Source organism: Lutra lutra, chromosome 7 (genome assembly GCF_902655055.1).
Source record: "Lutra lutra chromosome 7, mLutLut1.2, whole genome shotgun sequence".
In the NCBI taxonomy this organism is placed as follows: domain Eukaryota; kingdom Metazoa; phylum Chordata; class Mammalia; order Carnivora; family Mustelidae; genus Lutra; species Lutra lutra.
This window is the reverse complement of record NC_062284.1, coordinates 103,404,095-103,431,610: the sequence shown is the minus strand read 5'-3', so window position 1 is coordinate 103,431,610 and position 27,516 is coordinate 103,404,095. Positions and strand designations below refer to the sequence as shown.

Genomic DNA, 27,516 nt, shown 5'->3' with positions numbered 1-27,516 from the left:
TTTAAACTCTGATAAAGAGTATCTGTTATAGGGGTGCCTGGGTGGCTCAGTGGGTTAAAGCCTCTGCCTTTGGCTCAGGTCGTGATCCCAGCGTCCTGGGATCGAGCCTCACGTCGGGCTCTCTGCCTGGCAGGGAGCCTGCTTCCTCCTCTCTCTGCCTGCCTCTCTGCCTACTTGTGATCTCTGTCAAATAAATAAATAAAATCTTAAAAAAAAAAAAAAAAGAGTATCTGTTAGATACTTAAAAGAGACTAAGAGGAAATTTGATTTAAACTCTTTGGTTTAGTTTACTTCGAGGAAAAAGAACACATGAGATTTCTATCAACTGCTCAAATTTAAAGCTTTACGTATATGGCTGAGTCTCGATACTTTATCAAGTAAGAATAAAAAATAAATAAAGCTGGATGCTGTGATCACCCCATAGTACAGTAACTCATAGCTCCAATTGGTCAAAAAGGCCTATTTTTTAAAAAGATTTATTTTTGAGGGAATGAGAGAGCCAGTGAACGGGTGAACACGTGGTGTTGGGGGAGAAGAGGGAGAAAGTCTTAAGCAGACTCCACCATCAGCGCAGACCCCAATGCGGGGCTCGTTCTCACATCCCTGAGACCCTGACCTGAGCCAAAACCAAGAGTCAGACACCTAACAACTGTACCACCCAGGCACCCCCCAAAATTACATTCTCACATTATAAATTTGATCCAAGACTAAACATATACTATTAAAATCCTACTTAGCTTCAAATACTGGAATTCGATAAAAGTTAAAAGTCAGCTGAAAAGATGATTTAGTTGCTTAAAGTTTGTAAACATTCCTCTAGGTCATATAGTTTGGATTTCTCCTATATTGATTAGCTAGCAGAAAAGCAAAAGAAAACAGTAAAAATATTTTACTTCATGTATAAAATTCCTTTTATATCTACTGACTATATTAACTTAATAACTTTAACACTGTTTTATCATAAATTCATCTATCCTTCACATTTTAAAAGCCTAAAAATGCTACACTTTTAGTAGTAGAGTTGATATATTTCTCAAATAAGAGACTACATGCAGAAATAGCCAACTTTTAACAAGTGGATGAACAAAAGCGAAATATCATCACCCAAATCTTATGGTAATTTATAATTATTTATAGTGTCAAAACCTATATGGCTGTTGAGGGTAATACTGCTGTTAAGAAAGAGTCTGTTAGGGCCCCTGGGTGGCTCAGAGGGTTACAGCCTCTGCCTTCGGCTCAGGTCATGATCCCAAGGTCCTGGGATCAAGCCCCGCATCGGGCTCTCTCCTTGGCAGGGAGCCTGCTTCCTCCTCTCTCTCTCTGCCTGTCTCTCTGCCTACTTGTGATCTCTCTCTGTTGAAAAAAATAAATAAAATCTTTAAAAAAAAAAAAAAAAAGAGTCTGTTACATTAAGAAGAATTTTTCATGTCAGTGATTTTATACTATCTTTAAAGAACAGATATCATAATCACTAACTCTCAGCTCAATATAGCCAAATAAAATAAATCCCAATTTTATTTCCATTAAGTAATAAAATTATAAAGTAGAAATAAAGAAATAAAAACAGGTCATGGCCATAAAAGAAAAAACATTAAATAAACGAATAGCAACCCCTTTTTCTAGGCTTCATGTAAGACCAGCACTAGAACTAACAATGTATCCTTAAGTCTGTCCAGTACAAGTTGTCTCATGAGTTGAACTCAGTGGTAGATATTTAACTATAGTGATCAAACCCGAATGTATCCACAACAGTTAACAAGGAAACAAAAGAATTGCTGCTTCTTGTACAAGTTAAATGTAGACTGTATGAAGATATAATCTGAGAGCAATAGCTAAACTCAGACTACACATAAAATAGACTATTAAATTAAGTTTACTTATACTACACCTAGCATCCACAGAAAGAAGAGCCAAGAGCTCCTTGGAGAAACAGCTGACTCCCAAGTTTGGTGTAGAAGATGTAAACGATAAATCAGAAACATCTTGTCATATCACAAAACAAAGAAGCTGTGAGAGTTCAGCAGTGCTGTGTCAAAAAAAAAAAGACTTGACAGCCAGCCTAAATAAGTTCTAATCGGCCAAAGAAAAACCAGCAGACCTTTTATAGACCTCATGATAGAAGGGCACAACACTGCTATGAAGAAGTCTTGCCTTACTCCATCCTACACCTGAAGGACTGAACCTGAATCTCATCAGGACTCTAATGACTACCAATTTATGGGACATAAAAAGAACAGAGAACACACTGACACTACAGGGATGCAGTTAGTTAAATCCAGACTAGGAAATTTCTTATGAAACCACCTGGTCTAAAAAAAGGCGGGGGATGGAGGGGACTGGGTGGCACCACTGGTTAAGCATCTGACTCAATTTCAGCTCATGAGATCAATATCAGGTTATGAGATCAAGCATCACATCAAGCTCCATGGTAGGTATGGAGCCTGCTTAAATTCATTCTCTCCCTCTCGAAAAGAAAAGAGAGGGGGGGTGTTGCTGACATACAGGAGGGGATCCGCAGAATCAAAAGGATCTAAGAGACATCTTAAACCAATCACATACTGACCTTACTTAGCTCCTGACTATAACAAACTACAGTAAGTGGTTGTTATTTCATTAAAACGAAAATTTATATGGCAAAAGGGAAAAATGCATTGACAAATGTATAAATTAAGGATTTTAAATATAATTTTTAAAGCAATCCTTATCTTTTAGAAATACATACTAAAATAATTATAGACAAAATGCTCTGATGTTTGAGTTCCTTCAGAATAATCTAGGAAGTACAAGAAACAAGTTAATATAAGACTGTGTACTGATGAATGGGGTACACCAGCTTCATTATGCTATTCTGAGTGTTTAAATAATTTTCCATGAAAATAAAATTTTAAAGAAAGACATACATCATTTTAAGAAACTACATGCACTCACTCTGCCCTCAAATATTCACTGTAATAATTCTCTGAATCAAAGCAACTTTTATCTCTCACTTAATCTGAAGTAAAGCAAGCTCTTCTGTATTATCTTCAAGCCTTTCCTTAAAGAAGTTAATAGGTGAAAAAATCTTGAGCTTCGAAATGAAAAAAGCCTGGTTCAAAGTATTAAACACATTTAATTAAAAAATAAGGTGTTCCTGGGGCACCTGGGTGGCTCAGTGGGTTAAGGCCTCTGTCTTCAACTCAGGTCACGATCCCAGGGTCCTGGGATTGAGCCCCTTGGGGAGCCTCCTTCCCCATCTCTCTGTCTACCTGCCTCTCTGCCTACTTGTGATCTCTGTCTGTCAAATAAATAAATAAAATCTTAAAAAAAAAAAAAAATAAGGTGTTCCTCAAACTAGAAGAAATCTATTTTGAGGTGCCTGGGTGGCTCAATCAGTTAAGTGTCCAACTCTTGACCTCGGCTCAGGTCTTGATCTCAACATCATGAGTTCGAGCCCCATGTTGGGCTCCATGCCCAATGTGGAGCCCACTTAAAAATAAATACATATAGGGGCGCCTGGGTGGCTCAGTGGGTTAAAGCCACTGCCTTCAGCTCAGGTCAATCCCAGGATCCTGGGATGGGGCCCCGAATTGGGCTCTCTGCTCAGCAGGGAGCCTGCTTCCTCCTTTCTCTCTCTGCCTGCCTCTCTGCCTACTTGTGATCTCTGTCTGTCAAATGAATAAAATAAAATCTTTAAAATAAATAAATACATACATACATATATACACACACAAAAAATTAAATTATAATAATAAAATTACACTGTTTTGAATAAAGCTATTAAAAACATAACTGGTTTATTAAACATTAAGAAATGTTTCTTTCCCAAATGTTTATGATCTTCTAAATAATACATATTATGTAAATTTTATAGCATACAAAAGTATCAGTTGAATAAACAGAAATGAGTTTTGAACCAAGCTATTTATCTTACCTACTCAAAAGCACCCTATGCTAAAAATAGAAAAGATTAAGGAATAGATGTACTTCTAAACCAAGTATAGAATGAAAATGCTGTTTATTCACAACTTCCTTAAATAATGGTAAAGAGGACTTATTTAAAGAAATAATAAATCAATCTTACCAAATTAGGAGGAACAGATACTTTTGGAAATAATTTTTTGAGAACTTCTTTAGCTTCTAATTCAATAGCTTCCACATGTTGTTGTCTTTCCTAAGGCAGAAGATGAACCAAGTCAAACTTACAAGATTATAGAATTTTTTTTAAAAGTCTTTTAAGCTTTAAGGGAGGAAAAAGTCACAGTATTTTAAAAATTCATCTTAATACTGACAAAAGCTACAATTTCTTATTTTAAAACGTTAAAATGCTTCCATAAGAAAAAATCTGCAAGATCTCTAAAGCATCCTAAATAACGATGTTTTAAGTTAATCAAACCAAGGCAGTATCTGATAATATGGACACTTTCCTTGCTCTTAGAAATCAAGTGATTTGCCCTTCTAGAAACAATGCAAAAAACAAACAAGAACAAAAAATTAAAAATACACTTCCTACAGCTAAAACTTAAACTACATGCAAAAAAATATCCACCTGGACAATATAACTGAGGCTTACTGGCTGGCAAATCTCTTTCTATTTAAAAAAAAAAAAAAAAGCATCATGGGATTAAAAATGGCAATTTCACATTTCCAGTTTCAAGGTCAAGTGAAGTTACAAAGAAAAAAAAAGGCCATCAAAATTTGATGGGTGGTACATTATGAGAAAAACAGGAAAGAAAAAAGAGGAAAAACTTGCTAATACCAAGCATCAAGACTAATTCTGACACTTAGAGGAACTCTATCAGCTGTAAATTTGAAGGTATTACAAATGCATGTCTAAATTTGGTGATTTTAAAACTACAATGAATATCAATTATTAACTCAAAACTATGGTTTGTCAAAATTAGGGTAATGACTTGATCACACGCAAAATAAAAATCTAACGGTCAAACTACCTCTACAAAAGTAAAAAAATGACACCCAAAAAACGCACATCTAAACTAAGCCAAGAAAAAAACACTTGTGAAATTCAACAGGTGACAAGAAGGAAAGCAAGCTAGCAACATCTCAACCTTATCTTTCAAACACCATTTAAATGTAACCTTTGAAATCCATCGCTGATTTAAGATGAATACACATCAATTTAGAAAGTCTAAATAACATGAAAATCTAAAAATTACACAATAAAAAGCTAGAGATTCATCACATTCTGTACACACACAAAAAACTTTTTTTCAACATTAGTGGCAGTATTTTACTAGATGTCTTAATGGATTATTTTCAGTGATTCAATAAAGTCCACTATTTTTCAGAAATACACCTAACTGCATAAGATACATTCATTCAAGGAAAATGATTAACTGCTAATTCAGAATTAATTCACAATTAAGAGGTCATTTTTATCATCGGACAACAGAAGTAGCAGAACAATCACTAAAGAAAAATAAGAAAAGAGCACTGTGCAACGAAGTTTTTTGGAAAACTTTCCAAGGGAAAAAGAATCTAACTAAAAGAAATGTGTCTAATTTATAACAAGAGGGAGAAAAATAAGTTAATTTTGATTTGTACTAATTTTGCTAAAAAGTTTCCATCTAATTTGGTAGTTGGGCTGTGGATAGCATTTTCTATTCCACTTTAATACCTGGAAAAGATCTGATATGGAAAGTTGCTATTTTTATCTAAGTGTAATATTTATGAAGTATCTTCCATATGAACCTATCATTTATAGTAGCTCCTCAAGAATATTCACTACTCTAAAGATAACTGTGAAAAAGCAGTGTTTCACCCTCTCTTACATTTTACATAAAGTTATTGTTACTTCTATCATCTAAAGCACTAAAGGAGTTCTACAGAGTTCTTTCTCCTTCCAGCATAACTTATGGTTCTGCTTCAATCAACATCACTTTACACCCAGGATGTCTGACAACAGTGTAAATTCCATTAAATTAGAGAAAGACTGTAAATTCTATTCTCTGTAGATCACTAGCTATGCAAGAAGCCACCATGCACTTGGTGTTGAGTTTTGAAATAAGGGTCAATTTCTATACCAAGCACATGATGAAACATGGATAAATTCTAGTTCTCTTTTGGAAATAGTATGCAAGAATGCCGAAAACGGTGGCCTGTAATTTCTTGCAGGAATGGCATGATATTAAGTAAGGGTGTGCACACTTCCCAGAAACCCAGTCTTATGAACAAAATAAAAACTATAAGGCAGGTGTTAACAGTAAAATACAAAGTAACAAAAACAACCAGAAACTACACCAGAACCCCCACTGCTAATGGAACTGACTGCAACCACTCACAATGAAATAACGTCCTACCTAGCTGGCCCTGCTTTCTATTTTCCCTGGCCTAGATTTCTCTAGTCCCACTGTCTGCCAGCTGTCCCAAATTTAGGTCTTAGTGAAATTTAAGGCAGGTGAATAGGTACAGAAGTACAAATCTATTACACTAGAGGAAAAATAACGATAAACATACTTGATTATAAAAAGAACTTTATAGAAATTATTCTACTTAAAAAGAAAAAAAAAAGTCCTTCAAATGTCATTAAGACCTACATTTAAAATTCAATAGATTACCATGGTCCACAAAATACTTAGAGAATGCTCAACTAAATCACATAATTAACTTTATTAACCCATTTACAAAATTCAATACCCCTGTTCCACATATATTCTTGGTAGAAATTGTCAAAATGCTTGACTGCACTGGCACATTCATTTGTCTCCATCTTTAAAAACAACTCTTCTCAATATTAAGCCATCAGAATCTCTGAACCCATGGAACAACCTGTACTCATAGAGAATATCTTCTATTGTTTTGAAAAAGAGGGAGCTATATGTTTTAGGAGTACTTTATACACTCAGGTCAAGAGAACTATCCCTTTTATTAATATTCCATACTAAACATAACACATGCCCCATTACTGTCCAGCCACTTCAAAACCTGAAGTTTTAACTCATCTCTTCTAAGAAACCACCAGAATTGATCCTTAACACTTTGATCATTTTCTACCTTGTGTGAGTCACCTTGGTGTGCCCCAAAGAACTTAGGAGAGTTAGTGTGCATCGAGATATTCAAATGTGTTCGTTAATTCAGTTAGATTTTGGGGGGCCAAGGTTTTTACTAGAGTGCCCTTAACTAACCCACAAGGGGTACCGTGACAAGAGCTTACATGGGTAGCATAGGTCTCTTGAGATTCTTCAGCTTAAAGCAGTAATCACCAAAGCTCTAACAATCAGGTAATCACAACTGCATGCTCAAAATTAAAGCTTCAAAGAGTAGATGAAAAAAGCAGAGATGACAGAGATGATAAATGTGGATGATAAGGAGATTTTATATTTAAATTGCAGTAAAATTAAATGCTTTAGTCTGATTTTAAGACAAGCTGCAGATTTTCTCTGTTCAGTGGATTGCTTCTAGGAGTTAGCATTACAACCTTGGAAGTCTTGTTCACTTTGTCCTGCAGCATTTTTTCAGTTGATGCCAATGCTTCCATTGCTTCCCAGTTTTTCTCCCGAAGGTCCTAATCATTTTTAGAAAGAATGATTTCAGTTTATCCATAATTGAAAGATTTTTTGCTTTTTATTTCATCAGTATTTTGCACTGCATTTAAATGCTGGTTACTGCAAAATTATTTCAATGGGAAATATGTATATTAGCAAAAAAATAAAAAGCAATGTTTAGAAGTCTGAATGAGAAAATAAAGATGCCCACTTCCCATGTTTTAGTATATACACCAGATATGCCAGCTATAGAGTAATTACTGTGTACATGTGACAAAGAAGAAAGCATTCAAAAGTAAACACACAAACCAAGATAAAAATAGGATTTCAGGTACACCAAATATTAGGGGATTAAGGACAGGGCAAATACACAAGTACTGCAAAAAGCTTTACATGTGATTCTTAAACAAGGCCCATGAACACTCAGACTTTCCACTACAGCATAACATCTTTTCCTCTAAATAGGTTTTATTGAATTAATGCATTTCGAGTCCACCTAGGAATAACAGAGTCACTCCTTGTGCTTGCCCATCTTTTTTGGCATGGTCAAATGTGTATGCCATAAAGCAACCTGACATGAATGTATGAGCTACTTGATCAAGGCTGAAAACAGGGAGGCTGGAAAACTAAAAACCACATTCTTTTGGAAGAGAAACAGAAGTCACTGGAAACTGAGTTCTGAACTATCTATTTTAATAGCATTTCATTAGCAAATACCAGTAAGGACAATCTGCTATATTTCAGTCTTTCTTCAGATTTAGAAATCTAAATGTTAGATTAAAAACAAATAAAAAGCCAATAATCACCATTTACTGAATTCTTAATGTGCCCAACACTGAACTTGGTGCTTCTCATAAATTCTCATTAACCCTCACAACAACGCTAAGAGGTGTTTACTCCTATTTTATAGATGGGGAAACCACAAGTAGGGTAAGTTAACAATTTTGGCCAGATGTACACAGCCAGGGTGGTGGCTGAACTAGAATGGACTGATTCCCCAATGTGCTGGCTCTTTTCACACACTTCAATGCCTGGAGCAATGCTGCTGCATTTACTAAGTCCACCTCATCTCCAAATCCGGATAATAAAACACAGTTAAGATGTTAGCAGTATATTGGCAAATTCACCTCAGGTTTTGTGGCCAAGCAATACTGTTAGTAATATTACACAAAAATACAAAGGGCAATTCACATACCTAATTTTGACAAACTCAGGGGTGCAAGTACATGTCAACTTGTTAACAAATTTATGCAAACTTTGAAAAATTAAGCTTTCATTAGAAAACACGTATCAATTTCCTACCAATATCCCTGTAAGAGATTTCAGTAACATGTTTAACCTTGTTGAAGTCTTAGCAATCATACTTCTGTGTGCAAAAATCCCTTCTCTAACAAGAATGTTTGGATTCTACTTACAGGTATCACCTTCTGGTCAAAAAGAATTTAAGAAAATCACCTAAATTCACTGTCTATTCAGTAAAAGTATTAGGACTTAAATTTCTTAGGGCACTACCCCTTCCCATTCTAGTATTAATGTATTAAGGTTCTAAGGCCCCTAACACTCTTAATTACCAAAAATCTGAACCAACTGTCAGTTTAAAAAAGGAGGTTCCACAAGGCTCTGAAAGACAATTACTGAAAATACTAGGTTTCAATACTGAGTTACTTCTGGTTTACAAAAAGGGTAGCCCAGTCAAATTAAAAGGAGATGCCACTGATTTTAAAAATACTGAGATGAAAAAATAATTTTTTCAAATAAAAGTTCAACAGAAAGTTAGCTGTATTTAAAAAAAATAAGAAATCTGAAGCTGTAGTAATTATAGTTTCAATATCTAAAATGATAATTAGAAGTACCCAAACTAGTCTTTTCATTTATTCATTAAAATATCTGTTCTCCAACAAAATGATTAATAATCCTGGGCGCCTGGGTGGCTCAGTGGGTTAAGCCTCTGCCTTCGGCTCAGGTCATGATCTCAGGGTCCTGGGATCGAGTCCCGCATCGGGCTCTCTGCTCAGCAGGGAGCCTGCTCCCCTCTCTCTGTCTCTCTGCCTGCCTCTCTGTCTACTTGTGATCTCTCTCTGTCAAATAAATAAATAATTTTTTTAAAAAATGATTAATAATCCTCCCCAAAAAGGTACACACAGAACAGTACTTTCTTACAAATATCAAGAAGAAAACTACAGAAATAAATTTTTAAAAAATGTGATGCATGGTATTTCAGTGACTAAAAAGAAAAGCTTTATTCTGACAAAGATTTGCTTACATTGTTTTTCTTCCTCTGGTGTTCAACAGCCTCCTTCAAAGAATCTAACTCATTCTGAAGACCAGTTATTTCTTCCTCTCTTTCTGAAATTCTAAACCAGAACATAAATACACATAGCAACATTTTAGGTAAACAGTGAAGGTATTTATTACTACAAAATAAAAACAAGTAGATGATGCTTTGCAAAACTTATTAACTTAACAAGCAAACTCTTGTTTAAGCTTAGCTATTAGTTGTCACCATAGAAAACCTATTTGTGATACATCCTTACTTTCAAAAATGGCTTTTACAATATGGCATGATGATATTTGTGCTCAAGAGAAATCATCCTCTTAAGAAACAGTTCATGAATATATGAACTGCTGTAGTTACAGTTGTTTCTATTTTTATCTGCGGCAGGGAAGTAGCTATTTTCAGAAGAGTGAAAACTGACATAGACATATTCCCTTTGATATTTTTCCCAAAAGGTAATGAAATTAGTTATGACTTTCTTTAAATGGCTAACCCACAAGAGAAGTATGATATTAATGTGAGGTTGGTATCATCATTTTCATAACATTCTCAAGATTCAGGTTTTCCTAATTCTAATACATTAGTTAATTCCCAGAAATGCAGAAAACAATGGCAAAGATTCACAATTCAATTCTGTTATAGTTGAGAGCAGCTTGGGTAGAAAGTTAAATTACAAATAGCTCCTCCTTAAGAGTAGGTTCTATGTAAGAGGTTGGCAAATTGGGGCTCGAGGCCCAAACCACAGTCTTTTTTGGTCTGGCCCCCAAGCCAAGAGCTGATATTATGGTTTTAAAGAATTGTTAAAAAAAAAAAAAAAATGCAGGGGGGGATGCAAAACAGAACTCTGTGGCCCACAAAGCCTAAAATGTTCACTACAGGCCATTTATAGAAAAAGTTTGTTGACCTTTGCTCTATACAAACTCCAGACTCAATATACCAGTAAATAATTCTAAACTAGTAAACCAACAACCTTGTAAATGAATCAAGATGAAAGAATATTTACTTTTATCACCTAATACACATAATGTGGATAACAACTAGAATATTCAAACACACCAACTTAGCTGAAATGACCCTAAATATACCCTTTTAGAGAAAAATACAAGCTAACAATGAAAGAAAAATGCTTTAGTAAAAAAAGTCTCCTTAAGGGTGACTGGGTGGCCCAGTCAGTTAAGCATCTGACTCTGGGTTTCAGTTCTGGTCATGGATCTCAGGGTCACGAGGTCAAGCCCCACTGCAGGGTCCTTGCTCAGTGGGGAGTCTCTGCTTTTTCTCCCTCTCGCTCTGTCCCTCCTCCTTTCTGAGCTTTCTCTAAAATAAACCTGCACCGAAAAAAAAAAAAAATGTCTCTTTAAAAGAGCACTCCTATGGTTGCCTGGGTGGCTCACTAGTTAAGCATCTGACTCTTGATTTCAGTTCAGGTCACGATCTCAGGGCCATGAGATTGTGCATAGGGCTCCAGGCTGGACGCAGAGACTGCGTGGGATTCCCTTCCCCTCTCCCTCTGTCCCTAGCCCCTCTCAGCTTTCTCTTAAAAAAAAAAAAAAAAAAAAAGATAATAAATTTTTTAAGCAAGCAACTATAAAGATTGAGATTTTTTTTTTTTTAGGGCAGAAGCAGAAAATTATTTGCATCATTCAATTCCACAACGATACTAGAAGGATAACGGAGATAATTTAAGGAAAATAAAGGCTTAAATATATATTTTAACTTGGGGCGCCTGGATGGCTCAGTCGATAAGCGTCTGCCTTTAGCTCAGGTCATGATCCCAGGGTCCTGCTCAGCGGGAAGCCTGCTTCTTTCTCTCACTCCCCTGCTTGTGTTCCCTCTCTCACTGTCAAATAAATAAAATCTTTGAAAAACATATATATACACATATATGTATTTTAGCTTTATTAGATGTTTTCTAAAGTATAAAAACCTTAAAATCTCCCTTAACAAAAATCCAAATATCATAAAAAAGCACATCAGTTTAGCCAAGGGCATAGCTAAATGCTAGTGACCTGTAGTTCAAGAAATCCAAACAGAAATGGAAAAATTAGGTGCCATTTGAAGTACATTAAATTCTTATCTGAGAACTGTTTAACACATAAAAACGATTACCACTTTCCAAACTGTGCATCAAAATTATTACTTACACTTTTAATAGTTCTTCATGTGGGGGAAAAGATGATGCCTATTAAAAAAAGTTAAATGTTATTTCAAAATAGTTATTTCTACAAAACTACAAAAAAGCTCTTCTCAGATATAAATTAACAAAGATAAAAACACTATATATTCTGTATACAATGTGACCAAGTAATTTTAATAAAAATATGTATAAATTTAGAAAAGTACTGAGTATTAAATCAAATCTTCCTTGCCATAACATAAACTCTTCATTTAACAAGTATTTATCAATTTCCAATATATGTAAAGCACTGAGCTAATGCCCTAAATCTTCCTATTGTATAATTTTTATTTCACTATATTAAACTTCCAAAAGCCAAAAAAAAAAAAAACAAACACAAAAACAAACACAAAAACCTTAAGATGAAGTCAAAAGAAAAACTAAGAAAAGTTAGCGTCCATGTTAAAACAGAAATTCTACATAATACGTATAAGTACACAGACCTTCACATACAGTATTTACATTCAATCTCCCAAACTTATCTACTATACTATAATCTCCCAAACTGAATGACTACAATCTCCCAAACTTAACCACTATTCTATAATCTTCTTGCTAAGAACACATTCTTTGGACCCTCATAATACTCTCTAGCTTACAGAAAAATCAAACTATATTTTGGTAACACCTTAAAAAAAAATTACACATTTCCATTTTATTTTTATTAAGCAGAATTATACCTTGAAAAAGTATTTTAAATAGAGGTCAACTATTATTCATAACATTACACATTTCCTAGTTTCTCTCCAATTACTAAATTGCAGGGAGGGCGGTGGGGACGGAAAGGAGGGAAATACGGTATACACCTAGAGTTAAACTGACCTCTATAGGATTTTAACTGAATTGCTAAGAAAAACATTCTAGAGGATCCGAAAACACAGAGATATATAAAAGAGCTAGAATATAGGTAGCAATTTATTTGCATATACCTTATAAATTATAGATTATTTTATCTTGCATATGGCATAGTAAATTGCTCTTTTTAAGGACATCTTCTAAACACTTATAAATAAAACAAGATACTTTAGTCTCCATAAAAAGGCAAAATAGTTAAGAATACTTATAGACAGTTAGGAGTTATGTAACTTTTTACCACATAAATGAAAGGCAAGCTACCTAATAGTACCTACCTGTTGGTAGTTCTGTTGCTTAAATTGCTCAATTTCAGACTTGAACAATTTGTTTTCTTCCTGTACTTCCTATTTAAACAAAAATTAAACATGAATACCTGCACAGAGATTATTTTCCATATAAATTTTTGAAACATACCATATAAGCCAGGGTAATTCTAAAGTAGTTTAAGTGATCATTTAAAAATAAGCCCTATATTAAAACACAGGATAAAATTAGAATAAATTACTCGGTACCAATCTGAGAGTATGTCTCAATGGAAGAATGCAGGATCCAGAAACAGATCCAAATACCTCTAAGGTGTATAGGGTGACATTTCGGATCAGTAGGTCAAGTTCTAAGTGACATTTTGGGCTGGATGTTTCTCTGTTAACAGGACCATCCTGTATACTCTGGCATGTTCAGCAGTATCGATGGCCTCCATCTTCTATATGCACTAGCACCCCTCCACCTGCTATGACAACCAAAAATGTCTCCAGACATTGTCCCCTGGAAAGCAGAACCACTCCAGTAAAGCAGTAATGGATTCTTAATAATGTGGTTAACCTTTTTTTCCCCCAAGGCTAAAATGTTATTCTCATAACTTACTCAAATAAATTACAGAGTAAGACATCAAACAAAAAAGCAAATTATAAACATATCAAAACGTGAAAATACTTTTATAATCATAGAGTGAGAGATACCTTTCATTCCAAGACTTCTCAGGAAATTATATTTGAGTATATAAAAGTTTTAACTTGCAAAAGTAGGGAGAAAAACACAAATGAAATTTTTTAAAAAATTTAAGAAAACAAGTTACTTCTTAACGTGACAAAACGTTAAAGTCTCTTATTATGAAAAAAAAAAAAGGCTTTAATTTGGTGAGAAAAAGTCAACCCAGAAAAAAAAAATGTGGGAAAAATTAAAGGCCAATTAAATGAAGTACTTCTCTCACAATCAAATGCAAATTACAACAATCCAACCATCTTTCAAGCATAGTATCAAATGTTTTCATCTTTGTCAGTGTTGGGAGAGAATGAAAAGGAAATGGCCTTCTATTGCAGTAGATGCGTTCAAAAAAACTTTTGGAGGGTGATTTAGCACTAACAATATTTAAAATGAATCCACTTGGCGGAGAAAGAACGCAACAGAACACTTGGAGCAAGAAATGTAAGCAAGAGTGGATGGAAACAATGCAGCCATCTAAAATTTGCTTTCATTTCAAATTAATGTTCTTTCAATACTTTCAATATAACAACATGGGAATGAGAAGATATGGATTTTCAATTTTAACTACCTCTTTTCAAAAAGAAAAAGAAACTATGTAACTTTTGACCCAAAATTTTGTTTCCTGGAATTTTAAATACAGATATACTAGCAAAAGTATTGACAATGCACACACAAGGATGTTCACTGTTGTAATAGGAAGCACAACTCTAAATAATCTAGGCATCCATAAACCAAGACTGGTTATATAAATGACAGCAGATGATACAACAGAATACCACAAAGCCACTAAAACTTGAAGACAGAAATGTGCTTATGTGGAAAGATCTCAAAAACATTAATAATAGAGGGCGAAAAGCCAAATACAAACTTGTGTATAGCTGAATACACTGTGTTGAAAACAAGTACACACATATTTTATGAATGGACACTTTCTCAAAAGATATATAAGTAAGTGCTAATTTTCTGAAGAATGAGACCCAGTACCTGGCTAGGAGGAAAGAATCTCTCTATCCGGTTTTCTTTTGTGGTAGTTAAAATTGTTTAAAATATGCAAAGACAATAATTCATTCACACAATAATTAGTTTTAACTAATATATTCACCTGTAACAGCTTTGTTTTGCTAGAAAGATCATTCTCCCTCTCTTTTAGTACAGTTTCTATTCTCTTCATTTCATTTTCCTTTTCTTTCAACCTAGAATTTTTATAAAGACCTTATATTTAGTTATAAAGATAAAAAAGGACAACCAGACTTTAATACCACCCCTAAGGAAAAAAAGATAGCAGAAACAATGTCTAACAGATCTTTTCTCCAGATTACACCAATTTATAAATGTTTTAAAAAACATTTCCAGAATCACTCAACTCAAAGTACATCATAAAACTGTTACAGTTTATTTCATAGTTAGCATTTCTTTTTTTTTTTTTTAAAGATTTTATTTATTTATTTGACAGAGAGAAATCACAAGTAAGCAGAGAGGCAGGCAGAGAGAGAGGAGGAAACAGGTTCCCTGCTGAGCAGAGAGCCCAATGTGGGGCTCGAACCCAGGACCTGGGATCATGACCTGAGCCGAAGGCAGCGGCTTAACCCACTGAGCCACCCAGGCACCCCATAGTTAGCATTTCTTAAGCAAGCACGGCTTTATCGAAGCAGAAAATCTAAAATAAAAAAATTTTTTTAAAAAAATAAAGCCATTATTAGTTGACACTGGAACTTAAAATATGGCCAAGCCTTTGTAAAGCTATGCTACATATAATTTAATCTGGTTCTCCCTTACCCAACATAGATTTAAGTCTTACTCTATCTAGCTCATGTGAATCCCAATTGCCCTGGTCAACCTAAGTAAAAGACCTCAGTAACACCCAGCACTATTAAACTGATCTGTTTATCTATTTCCTCAGGGCAAGAACCCATCTTAGCCATTTCAGTATTCCTGTGCCAAAGGGCACAAAACCGGCTCTCAAATATTTGCTGAACTGAAAGTTATTTTTATCCCACCTTAATGTAGAAAGAACTTCAAAATGTTTCTAGGTCTACATGAAAAATGGCAAAGGAGAACCCATGTAGAATAGGATTAAAAAGTTGGGGGGAACCACAGAAAAACTTAAATACATATTGTTAGGTGAAACAAGCCATTCTGAAAACCTATATTCTGTAGGATTTCAACTATATGACATTCTGGAAAAGTCAAAATTATGGAGACAGTAATTATGGAGAGCAGTGGTAGCTGAAGATTGGGGGTGGTGGGGGGTGGTATTTGGAGGAAGGAAGGGAGGAACAGGTAGAGCCAGAAGATTTTTAGGACAGTGAAACTATTTTGTATGATACTGTAATGATGGATACATGTCATTATACATTCCTCAAAACCCACAGAAGACAGAAGAACCCTAATGGAAACTATAGACTTCAGTTACTAACGGTATTTCCACACTGATTCATCAATTGTAACACACCTACACACTAACACAAGATTTAACAAGAGAAACAGGATGGAGGTGGGGGGAAAATAGAAACTGTACTTTTCTCTCAATTTTCTGTAAACCTAAAATTGCTCCCCCCCACAAACCTAATTCTATTTTTTTATTTTATCAAAAATTTTATTTCTTTGAGACAAAGAACACACAAGCATGGGGAAGGAGCAGAGGGGGAGGTTCAAGCCAACCCCCTGCTGAGGACCTGAGGATGGAGATCATGACCTGAGCTGAAGGCAGACACTTAACCAACTGCGCTACCAAAGGGCCCCTATTAATTTTTTTAAAAAAGAAAACTGATGCAGAAATAGATCTAAAATCATACACTTTGGGGCGCCTGGGTGGCTCAGTGGGTTAAAGCCTCTGCCTTCAGCTCAGGTCATGGTCCCAGGGTTCTGGGATCGAGCCCTGCATCGGGCTGATCAAGCCCCGCATCGGGCTCTCTGCTCGGCAGGGAGCCTGCTTCCCTCTCTCTCTCTGCCTGCCTCTCTGCCTACTTGTAGTCTCTGTCTGTCAAATAAATATGTAACGCTTTAAAAAATAAATAAATAAAATGGGGCGCCTGGGTGGCTCAGTGGGTTAAAGCCTCTGCCTTCGGCTCAGGTCATGATCCCAGGGTTCTGGGATTGAGCCCCGCATTGGGCTTTCTGCTCAGCAGGGAGCCTGCTTCCCTTCCTCTCTCTCTGCCTGCCTCTCTGCCTACTTGTGATCTCTGTCAAATAAATAAAATCTTAAAAAAACAAATAAAAATTAAAATTTAAAAGATCACACACTTTAATGATTTATATACCTAGTACAAATGGGCCAGAAATGTGTCTCTAAGCTTTCTATTAGCAAATGAAACAAGTACCTTGATAACTATACAATGCCCCCATGATAAACAATTAGTTGTACAAATGAGAATTTTAGTGTCAAGAATAGAGACATCTCCTTTGTCCTCATAAAGACAATGACCTAATGTCTTCAATATCTTACTTTTAAAGACACAGTTTCAAAGGGCCACTTCTTAAACATCCATAAAGATTGACGGCATCACAGCAAAGCAAAAATCTTTTTAAAGTAATTCTATAGTATGCCAAAAAGATGAAGTCCAGATATCTCTCTCACCACTGTGAACTGATTTAGTTAGCTAAAGTTAAGAGAACAGACCTTTTAATATAAAAATTTGCTAGGATGAATGTCTATTAAGACTAGTAGTACCTTCTGTGCTGATCAGACTCAATATTTTTATTCTTTAGCACAGTAACTGGTATGAAAACAGATAACCATTCTTCTCAATAAGCAAGTTATTTCTTAGAGATTAAATAATCTTCATCAAGGTTATAACTAAGATTATCTTCGGTTGATGGGTTTGAAGGGCTTGGAAAGGATAATATCCCCATGTATCTGAAAGCACTGAGAGATACTGTTTTATTACACCGAAAGAGACTTATTAGCTTATATGCTTCTGGACTTTAATTCCTAATTTAAGAAGAAACTCATGATATTCAAGTACATTCTGCAAAATAATGAGAACTTCCTCTTTGAAATGCTGTATAAAATTATACTTACACAGTCTCAAAAGTATAAAATTATACTTACACAGTCTCAAGTTCTTCAAATCGTGATGCAGAACATGCCTAAGGAAGAGATTCACATTTTTAATTCTAACATCAAAAAGATCAGGTATTACAAACTACAAAGTATATGTACTATATATAAAGCACCAATAAAATAGAAACATAAAAATAAAGACATAATTTTATGTTAAAATTAGGCTATCCACAAAGATAGAATGAACTTTAACTGAATTTTGTATATCCATTTATTAAGGATTACAGATTAATATACCAATTAAACACGGATACTTAGGTAAGTTTAAGAGTCAATCTCAAAAAGTAAGGATGGGAAATGCTTTTAGGCTTAGGCCGACAAATCAGGCAGAAAGACTTGAAAAAGATAAAATTTAACTTATTTTATAAACAACACCACAACTACGGTACAGTAATTTTTATGCCAAGTAAACTAAGAGAGTATACTAACTTCTTTATTTTCTAGCATAATATAAAACAGACTCCTCACTTTTTATGTAATGCACTGGTAATCTATTTATACTATACCTCTTTCAAGTTACATTGTGCTACCTCTTGAACATGAGCTTTTAAAGATTCGTTTTCTTCTTGAAGATCCTGAAAAAGAATTGGTATGAATTGAACTGACAGTCAAGTATAAAAAAGGTGTTTACTTTTGTTTTTAACTTCTTACCTGTAACCATCTCCCTTGATTGGCTAGGTCTTTCTCCTTCTCTTCTAAAACAGTCTTCATGGTATTCATCTGTTCTTCCTTTCCTTGTAATCTGAAAATAAGTTAATAAGAACTATCAGTGAAAATATTACAGAACCATACAAACCAAAATTATTGGGGACTGGAGAAGTAGATTTTAGGTTGTAAACAGACATAAAATAAACCAAATATTTTAAGTACAAACTATACAAGATTTTGCAGATAATAAATTAAGAAGTATAAGACGATTGGAGTGCCTGGGTGGCTCAGTCAAATAAGAGTCTGCCTTCAGCTCAGGTCATGATCCTAGAGCCCTGAGATCAAGCCCCATATCAGGCTTCCTGCTCCATGAGGAGTCTGTTTCTCTCTCTTCCTCTGCCCCTCCCCCTGCTCATCTTGTGTCTTCTCTCTCTTTCTCTGTGTGCTCTTTCTCAAATAAAATCTTAAGAAAGTAAGTATAGAAAGTAAGTATAGGATTATTAAAAAATTTCCATCTATCACTACAGATCCAGATAGTGAATAAATTAGGGTGGCTCTACTCTCACTCCATATCATCTTCTTTAAATCAATACCAGGAAATCAGACAGCGTATTACCACTGGTTTGGCTATGAAATACATAGTTTCACAGTGGCTATTAAAATGGGCAAAGAGCAACATCTCAGTCCGAGGTCATATTCAGATTATAGATTATGAAAAATAAGACTTTCCACTCTATCCCCATTTCCATCAAAAAGCTTAAGTTAAATCCTAATGAAAACGTAAAACTATGATAGTTTTGAGATATAATTTCATATTCCTAAAAATACTACGTGAAATTAAATGAAAAGAAGCTCTGATTTTCATTATAACTATACTGTATTTGTATTTGAATTATACATACTTATATTTAACCTGTGGAAAAAGATATTAAAGGGCAATGAAAGAAATGGTACTTACAAGTTCTGAAGCTCCTGAATTTGAGAAGTAATAGATAACTGAAACAGAAAGAAAAAAGCAGAAAAAAAGCTATTTATAATCCATTCAACTGACCTTATGCTTTATGATAAACTTTAAAATGTATACACTTCAAATTACAAAGATCCTAGCTGAATTATTCATGCCAAAATGAGATGTGTTTGGATTTTGCCTTCTCTTGATTCCAAAGACAGTAAGAGTAACAAAATAAAAATTTGAATAATAAGTCTAAATAATGTGGTAATTCTAAAGTTGTGAAAATTAGAGTAGTAACTGTACATATACCTCTCTACTGTATCAGAGCTCTTCTTTCCAGTCTTCAAGCTGTCTACTCAACAGTACTCAACACTGTCTTTTTTTTTTTAATCATATAGTTATTCAACACCAACTTTTACCTTCCACTGTCTTCTCAGAGTTCCTTCAGATTTTGGCTTAGATGTCAGTTCCTCAAGAGATTTTCCTAACCTTTCAATCTATATTAGAGAACTGTGATCTTTTCATCATAACCTGTTTCTTTCAACACATGACCTTAAATCATTAACACAGTACTTTCACAAGCAGAAGGAACTCAGGAAATATTGTTGGATGAATGGATGAATCCTCACTTCTATGCAATCTTACTTTTTCAATGAAGCCTTATCAGATTAAACTCACCAAATCCCATCTATGTCCAGTAATCTCCAGCTACCTCTGAAATCCCCCCAATGAAGTCTGTATTTTGTTCTATAGGCAAAAGTTAAGCAATACGTATTCTATAACAAAACATTTGAATCCATGCAATTAAAAAAAAAAGGTTAAAAAAAGATTTACCAAACTGTTTTGTGTTTAACTTGGCAAACTAAAATCAAACATTAATACAGAAAACAATTTTTAAAAGTTAAAAAATATATTGAATAAAATATCAAGAACACTTTCCCAAATCAGGCATAAATAAATAAAATACATTTTTAAAAAATGCACATAACCCAAAATACTTATAGCACACTACTAAAAGTTTTTTTCTGAGTAACAAGAAAAAAACCAAATAGCTCATAAACACATACACTAACAAATCTGTCATGCTATGGCTCTGGGATTTTTACCTGTTGAGCCTTTTCAAGCTGGATATTTCCTATTTCTTCTTTTAGAGCCTCTATTTCCTGTTTCAAATCCTTGACAATGACAAAACAGACAAAATTGGACAATGGAAACACAGAAATTGACATAAAATGCAATGTCAGACAAACACATGAAATTAAATGATATTCACTAAAGCTGATAAACAAGGGAAAAAATAAAAAAGGAAGAAAAAAACCCAGCACACAGTTTACTCTCTCCCAATACCTGGATAGTTTTCTCCTTATTAGCAACTTTGAGAACTTCTGCTTCCAGAAGCTCTTCCACAGACTTGATCTTTCCATCCTTTTCATGAATCCTTAGATGAAGAAATACAGTATTAAACTTTAATAGAAATCAAGACATAAACAAATAGCACCAACAGGGGTCATCCAAATTAACTCTTCCCATTTTAAATAAAATAGCAAAGTAGCTTGCACATAAGAAGGGAAAAACATACTTAAAAGTCTTCTTAAATGAGGGGCGCCTGGGTCGCTCAGTCAGTTAAGCATATGACTCTCGATTTTGGCTCAGGTAATGATCTCAGGGTACTGAGATCAAGCCAGCATCGGGCTTAGTACTAAGTGTGGAGCCTGCTTAAGATTCTCTGCCTCTGTCCACCCTCTCTAAAAAAGAGGCGGCAGGGAAATATTCCTAAATGAGAATTAATCAGTAAATACCAGATGGTAAAGTTGATACACACAAGGAGAAGCAGGTGACCTGCTTCAAAAGTGCACAGAGAATGTTATGACTTATTCCCTGAAAAACACCGGGAAGAATCAAGTTTCTCTCAACAATATTGGCTTCCGGAGTTCTGAAAGCAGTGGCAGAATGTATACACAATTATGGCATCAAACTTTACAGAGGTCAAGAAGAGGATACATGCTCTCCATATCCAGTATAACCTGTTGTTTTTTTTTTAATAGTTCAATTCTTACTGCAGAAACAGAAAATTAACAGTTCGATGCCACAAGAAAATAAATGGAATCAATTACAGAAATAAATGTTTTAGCAATCACACTATACTAGAAAAGCACAATGAAATTCCCTTAATCCAGCAGTGAAAAATTCTAGAGTGAAGGTTAAACTAACATACAGCTATCTAAATTGCACAAGATTTATGAGCACTAAGAAAATGGACCAAAAGAGAAAGACCAGTTTAAAAATATCACCACTTACACTTTCTTAAGTTCTTCAACTAGAGATGCAAAAGAAACCTGGAAATAGGAAAGTATCCTACTTAGCAATTTGCTCAAAATATTAATGAATTCAGAAACAGAGAGTATATTATCCTTAAATTTTCTATTATACCAAAATCCAAATGAGAACAATAAACTCAGGAATTGATTCTTTCTAGGTTTTTTTTTTAATGTTCTAATTATGAAAATGAAAAGCACTCTGAAAGTAAGTAGCTTTAAGGCTACTTATGGAAAGTGTAGGCTAAAAATAAAAATCAACAGATACATGTTACAATTTATTAATAATTCTAACCAGATAAGAAGAAAACAGAACTAGGAAATTGCCTAATTCCAGAGAGCTCCTTCTACTGCTATTTAGAGTCTTTCTCCATATTTGTACACTCAGAACTTTTATAACTGCAGTAAGTGGCAATGACATCCTATCTAGAGTATGCTACCCAGTGTCTGGTAAATAGTCAGCATTCAAAAAATTGCAGCTTCTAATACTGTTAATCAAGTCACTAATCATTCACGGATTAAAACTATGACTGACAGGGGCGCCTGGGTGGCTCAATGGGTTAAAGCCTCTGCCTTCGGCTCAGGTCATGGTCCCAGGGTCCTGGGATCGAGCCCCACATCAGGCTCTCTGCTCGACGGGGAGCCTACTTCCTCCTCTCTCTGCCTGCCTCTCTGCCTACTTGTAATCTCTGTCTGTAAAATAAATAAATAAAAATCTTTAAAACAAAAACAAAAACAAAAACTATGACTGACAAATTCCACATTGGTGAAAGGAGGAATAAACAACAGACTTGCTCTATTTGAACAGAACAGGTTTGTGCACTGTTTAAAAAAGAACAGTTGCAGGATCTACTGAATACATTACCTGATCATTTTGCTTAGCCTTTAAGTCTTGAACTTCTTTCGTCAGAGATGAATTTTCTGTTCTTATTGCCTTTTTCAAAGATGAAGAAGCACAACACACTCTTAGCTTTCTAAAAAATTAGCTATCTTCAAAATATCCTCATTTCTCATTTTTCTTTAGCTGCTTCTTTCCCTCTCCGGAAGACCCAGAAGTCTATTTGTCACACATGTCTACAATTCTGTAACTTCTAGAGATACTCAAATGAATTTTTAATTCATTTATTCCCACAAGTATTTCTACCTATGTTTCCACAACCTCAAGAGCACACAGTATACCACTTAAGTTATTTCTCCCCCTAAACTCAAATACATCTTTTAACATTTCTTCCAGCAACCCTGTCCTAATCAAGTTAGTTAGAACTAATGATAATCACAGAACAGAACAGGAGTCTCTCCTTTCCCTGGCCTCTAATACTATTTCATGAAGTCTGTTAGTTATCATCTGGGCATGGTGGAGGTGGGGAAGCATTAATTACAAACCAAAAAAAAAAAAAAAAAAAAGTATTTCATTAAGACAATGAATGCTACCATCAACTATGTATTTTTGTATTCCTAATAAAATGTTAAGTTTAACAGAAAAAAGAAATAATATATTCATTAAATGTGGATAACTAATATTAAGTTTTAAAAGTTATGGAAAAAATCTTAATTTACAGTAATCCCCTTCATGTTCACTGACAAACTCACAAGGAAAACAAATGTACAAAATATTTTACATTCAGTTCCTCCTCTTTTGTGGCCACTTGAATAAGTCCAGTTTCAAGTAACTCTTCTACAGTCTTCAACTTCTCATCCTTTTCTTGAATACTGAAATCATAAATTTAAAATATATTAACCATTTTTCAAGGTAAATACTATCACTGCTAAATATTTTATATCAATCAACTCCTGTGTCTCTCATTTCTTATAAACTTAATTTCTAGAAAGGTTTCTGAGGATCTCTGATCATGGTCTAAAAGTACTTCTTAACCCGGAAGTAAAATGTGTCAAGTAATACATAATGGCCTAAATAAAATCATTCCTACACCTAACACCACAAACCTAATGTAATCCCAAATCAAACCAATCAACAGCATGCCACCAACAGCATGCCACCATACTTCCATTATGAAGTATAAAGAGCACTTTAAAAATCTAGATTAATAATGTTAATAATTCTGTTACCTCAAATTTGGTAGAAATTAGTCATTAAAATATAAAAAGAAAAATTTAAACTTACCATTTCTCCATTTGTTCCACAACATCTTTATTAGGCTAAAATAAAAATTACCCCCAAAAAGAAAAACATTTAATTTTACTAAGTTTGCATGATGTAAAACTAATTTTAAAATATAATTCTATGAAAATTGTTTAGTTTTAATTAGAATCAAAATTTAGGAAGGTGAGCCATACTTGAAGACTGATAATAATTGAAGTGTTACTTAATTTAGAAAACACAAGACAAAAGAGAAGCAGCTACACAAAAGACACCACAGAAAAAGATGCAGTATGAGCCAGTAAAATGAAGCAGTACCTTCTGAATAATTTTTAATTGCCATAAAAGAAAATCTTAAGAATAAAGAAGAGAATCTGCCTTAATTCTGTATCAATTCTGTTCTTTGAATATAAAAAATCCAAGGCTCTAAAACCTTGAAGACCAAGAAGGGAGGCTTTGTTCTTTCTTCTAATAAATTGATTTTTGACATTAAAAACTAAAGTATAACATTTATATGGGCAAGTGCAAAAATCCCATATACAATCAATTTATTTTTAACATGTAGATATTATGTGACCACCACCTAGACAAATATATACAATGTTTTAAAACTGATTGTAAGTTGCAGGAGCAACACATGAATATATTCTCCTTGTAAAGCATTAAAACAGGACATGTAAGCTGACCCCCACTTTTAACTACTTCCCTTCCAGCATCTCTCCAGAAACACAAAAAGTCCCCACTGCTATAATTTATTTTGTGTCCAGAAGAGAGGCTTCCCCCTTAGCTCATTCAGGCAGCTAAATAGCCTCCCAAAACAGACTTGAGGTGTTTTCTTTGAATATTTTTCCTGCCCATCCCATTCCTTATCTGTACTTCTCTAATTTTCTAGTTTCTTACTTTTCCCCCAATTCTATTATAACCCTTTTCACAAATACTATTAATTTTTCCATTGCCAAATCCAAGTCCTGAGACTCCACTTCTTATATATTTCTAAAATTAACCCCCTTTTCTTCAATGCCTTAGGTTAGACCCTTGGCTTCATCCATCTCAAATATCACAATACCACACTATACTTCTCTCTGCCTGTTGCCTACAAGGAGTATTTTGTGAGGGGCACAGGAAAAACTTCCCAATGGGAAAAATTTCCCTATCACCAGAGAGGAGACTGGAGTTGTCAAAAGTATAGTAAGTCAGGTTTATAAACTACCAATATGAATCATGTAATAAGTTTACAAATTTTTCATCAAGTGGGTTTTTGTCCATCTTTATTTTTGATGATGGCCATCTCACGTAAGATTTAACAGGGGCACTTGGGAGGCTCAGTCAGTTAAGCACTGGACTCCTGATTTCAGATCAGATCATGATCTCAGTTATGAGATCAGGCACCACATCCCAGCTTCATGCTGTGTGTGGACCCTGCTTGGTGCTCTCTCTCTCTCCCCACTTCCCCTATCACCTCCCCTCCCCCAACTCCCACCCAGCTAAAGCGCACACACACTTGCAGTCTTTAAAAAAAAAAAAAAAAAAAAGATTAAACAAAAAATTTGTAACCGTATAGTGATGAATGTTAACTATTAACTGGACTTTTGCTGTGCTCATTTCACATTATCAACACATAAATCATTAGTCCTTCTGAAACTAATGTTATATGTCAATTATATCTTAATTTAAAAAAAGACAACACTATTAAGTTCAAGTTATCTGCACCTTAATCACTTATTGCATTATACCTTTAGTCCTACATACTCCTCCCCCAAATTCAAATACCTCATTGTTACCAGAGTGATCTAAAATGCTAGACAAGACACTTATTCATCCTTGCAATTATCTTTCAGGGATTTACCAACATGCTAGATCAAGTTCATGGACCATACACAGCATACAAAGTCCTTCATGATTGGACCATAGCCTGTCTTTCTCTACTCCTTACACTGCATCCTTTGCACTTTCTACAACATGCCAATAAACTATGAACACACCAGTTTGGCCACACACTGCCATGACCCATAACCTATTTTTTTTTTTTTTTTAACAGGGGAAAGCACAAACACAGTCCCCCACCACCACAAATTATGCAGTTGAGTTTCCCACATTTGGGGAAATCGCAGGAGTCAGCACATCCGGAGTGCAATGGATAAGCCTTGCCCTAGGAAAAACACCTTTGTGACCATAGTATCTCCCCTGCCAGGTAAGTATTAATACTGTATTCCCTGAGCTGGATTTCCCCTTAGCTACTGGGCAAACTAATGGCTATTTTTCAAAATCAAGCCTTCTCTGTGGTGCCTCTTTACCCTCAGTGTCCTTCAGATAGAATTCATTATCTCTTCCTCCAACCCTGTACCACAATTACAGAATTTTGTTCATCATACTTTTCTGTGTTATACATCTATCTCCACACTAAAAGCCATATTCCTGAGGGTAGGAACCAAGTCTCATTCATCTCTGTAGCCTCAGCATGGAGCATAGTACCTAGCATATACTCAATTCATAAACCTGAATAAAATTAATTTCCTTTAACAGAGATACACTTTAACATGTACTCTCGGTCATCAGCTTACCAAATATTCAATTGCAGAAAAGTGACCAGCTTAGCATCCATCCAACCTTCTTACTTTTAACATTACCGGCCTAACCCAATCCAATTTTGTTCTCCCTAGACAATTTCCCAAACTACATTTAATACAATAAATTCTTCTGCAATAAAACAAATATGCAACAGGGCAAAGAGGAAAGAATTTCCTACCCCTATAGTTTTTACTTAATAAAAATCTCCTAGAATAAGAATAAAAATGTTGCCCCTATGCTTTAAAAAAAAAAAAAAAGATAACTCAGAACCTTGCTTCCCCAGAAGTTTTATTTTGAATAAATGAGATCCTAGTAAGTAACTGATTTATTTGCTTCATTAGGATTATCATATAGGCTTATATCAGCATGGAGCCTTGCCCTCTTTAGTGTATAAACAGTTTACCTTACCTGGTATTTGTTGTCTTTCTGTCTCCTACACCTGAAGAAACAACAACTTGGCACCATCACTGGTTTCTGTTTCAATAATAAGCTCAATCTTTTCCTCCCTGATAAAAATCCATGAAGCAAAAATACTGAATTTTTTTTTTTTTATATACCTAAACCGTTCATCTCTCAACTGTCACTTAGAACTCTGACTGCTGGATAGGAAGGGGTTAAAGAAAGGTGGAAATCAAAGAAATTAAGATTACACTAATCTTTATCTCTTCTTTCACTAGTGATAGCAATAAAAATAACCAGAGAAGAAGCCAAAGAGATGGTTCTTTGGTCTCCCAAGATGAGAAAGTTAAGTCACAACTACAAGCAAAACATACCATCGTAGTTAACATGTTTTCTAAACTATTTTTAAAAAAGAGAGCTTTAAGAAGAAGAAAAGTTCTAAGAATTACCAAATGGCAAATCTTAAATTAGTACCACAAAGTAAGTTTTCCCTATCAAATTCTTTTAAAAAAATGTAGCTATAAAATTTTGTTCTGTGGACTCTTCATTAAACTTCCTAAAACTATTCTTCATTCATTAAAACCTATCTCATGCAAAAAGTTGTTATTCTAATAGAATATCTACAAGTACATGGGAATCTTAGGAGTATCAGAAGGCTGATTTGGTTAAGGTAGAAATTAGAGGATTTTTTTTTTTAAGATTTTA

General features: G+C 34.6%; 1 protein-coding gene and 1 non-coding gene across 5 annotated transcripts in view; both read right to left on the bottom strand.

Moving 5' to 3' along the window:
* The window catches only part of KTN1 (kinectin 1), a 108,192-nt gene that overhangs the window by 15,562 nt on the left and 65,114 nt on the right, over window positions 1–27,516 (bottom strand). For 2 of the 4 annotated variants that reach the window (XM_047736088.1, XM_047736089.1), the window contains exons 19-34: window positions 23,869–23,903; window positions 23,366–23,456; window positions 22,612–22,680; window positions 21,730–21,767; window positions 20,779–20,869; window positions 20,538–20,606; window positions 19,438–19,475; window positions 18,483–18,573; window positions 18,338–18,406; window positions 17,820–17,857; window positions 14,871–14,961; window positions 13,060–13,128; window positions 11,898–11,935; window positions 9,745–9,835; window positions 7,415–7,501; window positions 4,061–4,150 (exon numbers count right to left, since the gene is read on the bottom strand). In XM_047736088.1, coding sequence (XP_047592044.1) covers window positions 4,061–4,150; window positions 7,415–7,501; window positions 9,745–9,835; window positions 11,898–11,935; window positions 13,060–13,128; window positions 14,871–14,961; window positions 17,820–17,857; window positions 18,338–18,406; window positions 18,483–18,573; window positions 19,438–19,475; window positions 20,538–20,606; window positions 20,779–20,869; window positions 21,730–21,767; window positions 22,612–22,680; window positions 23,366–23,456; window positions 23,869–23,903 — 1,095 coding nt within the window. The remainder of the gene's footprint in view (window positions 1–4,060; window positions 4,151–7,414; window positions 7,502–9,744; window positions 9,836–11,897; window positions 11,936–13,059; window positions 13,129–14,870; window positions 14,962–17,819; window positions 17,858–18,337; window positions 18,407–18,482; window positions 18,574–19,437; window positions 19,476–20,537; window positions 20,607–20,778; window positions 20,870–21,729; window positions 21,768–22,611; window positions 22,681–23,365; window positions 23,457–23,868; window positions 23,904–27,516) is intronic. The other 2 variants (XM_047736090.1, XM_047736091.1) reach the window with 1 other exon arrangement.
* LOC125105939 (U1 spliceosomal RNA) lies at window positions 25,880–26,043 on the bottom strand. The gene has a single exon (XR_007129177.1). It is a non-coding gene; the product is annotated as a U1 spliceosomal RNA (small nuclear RNA).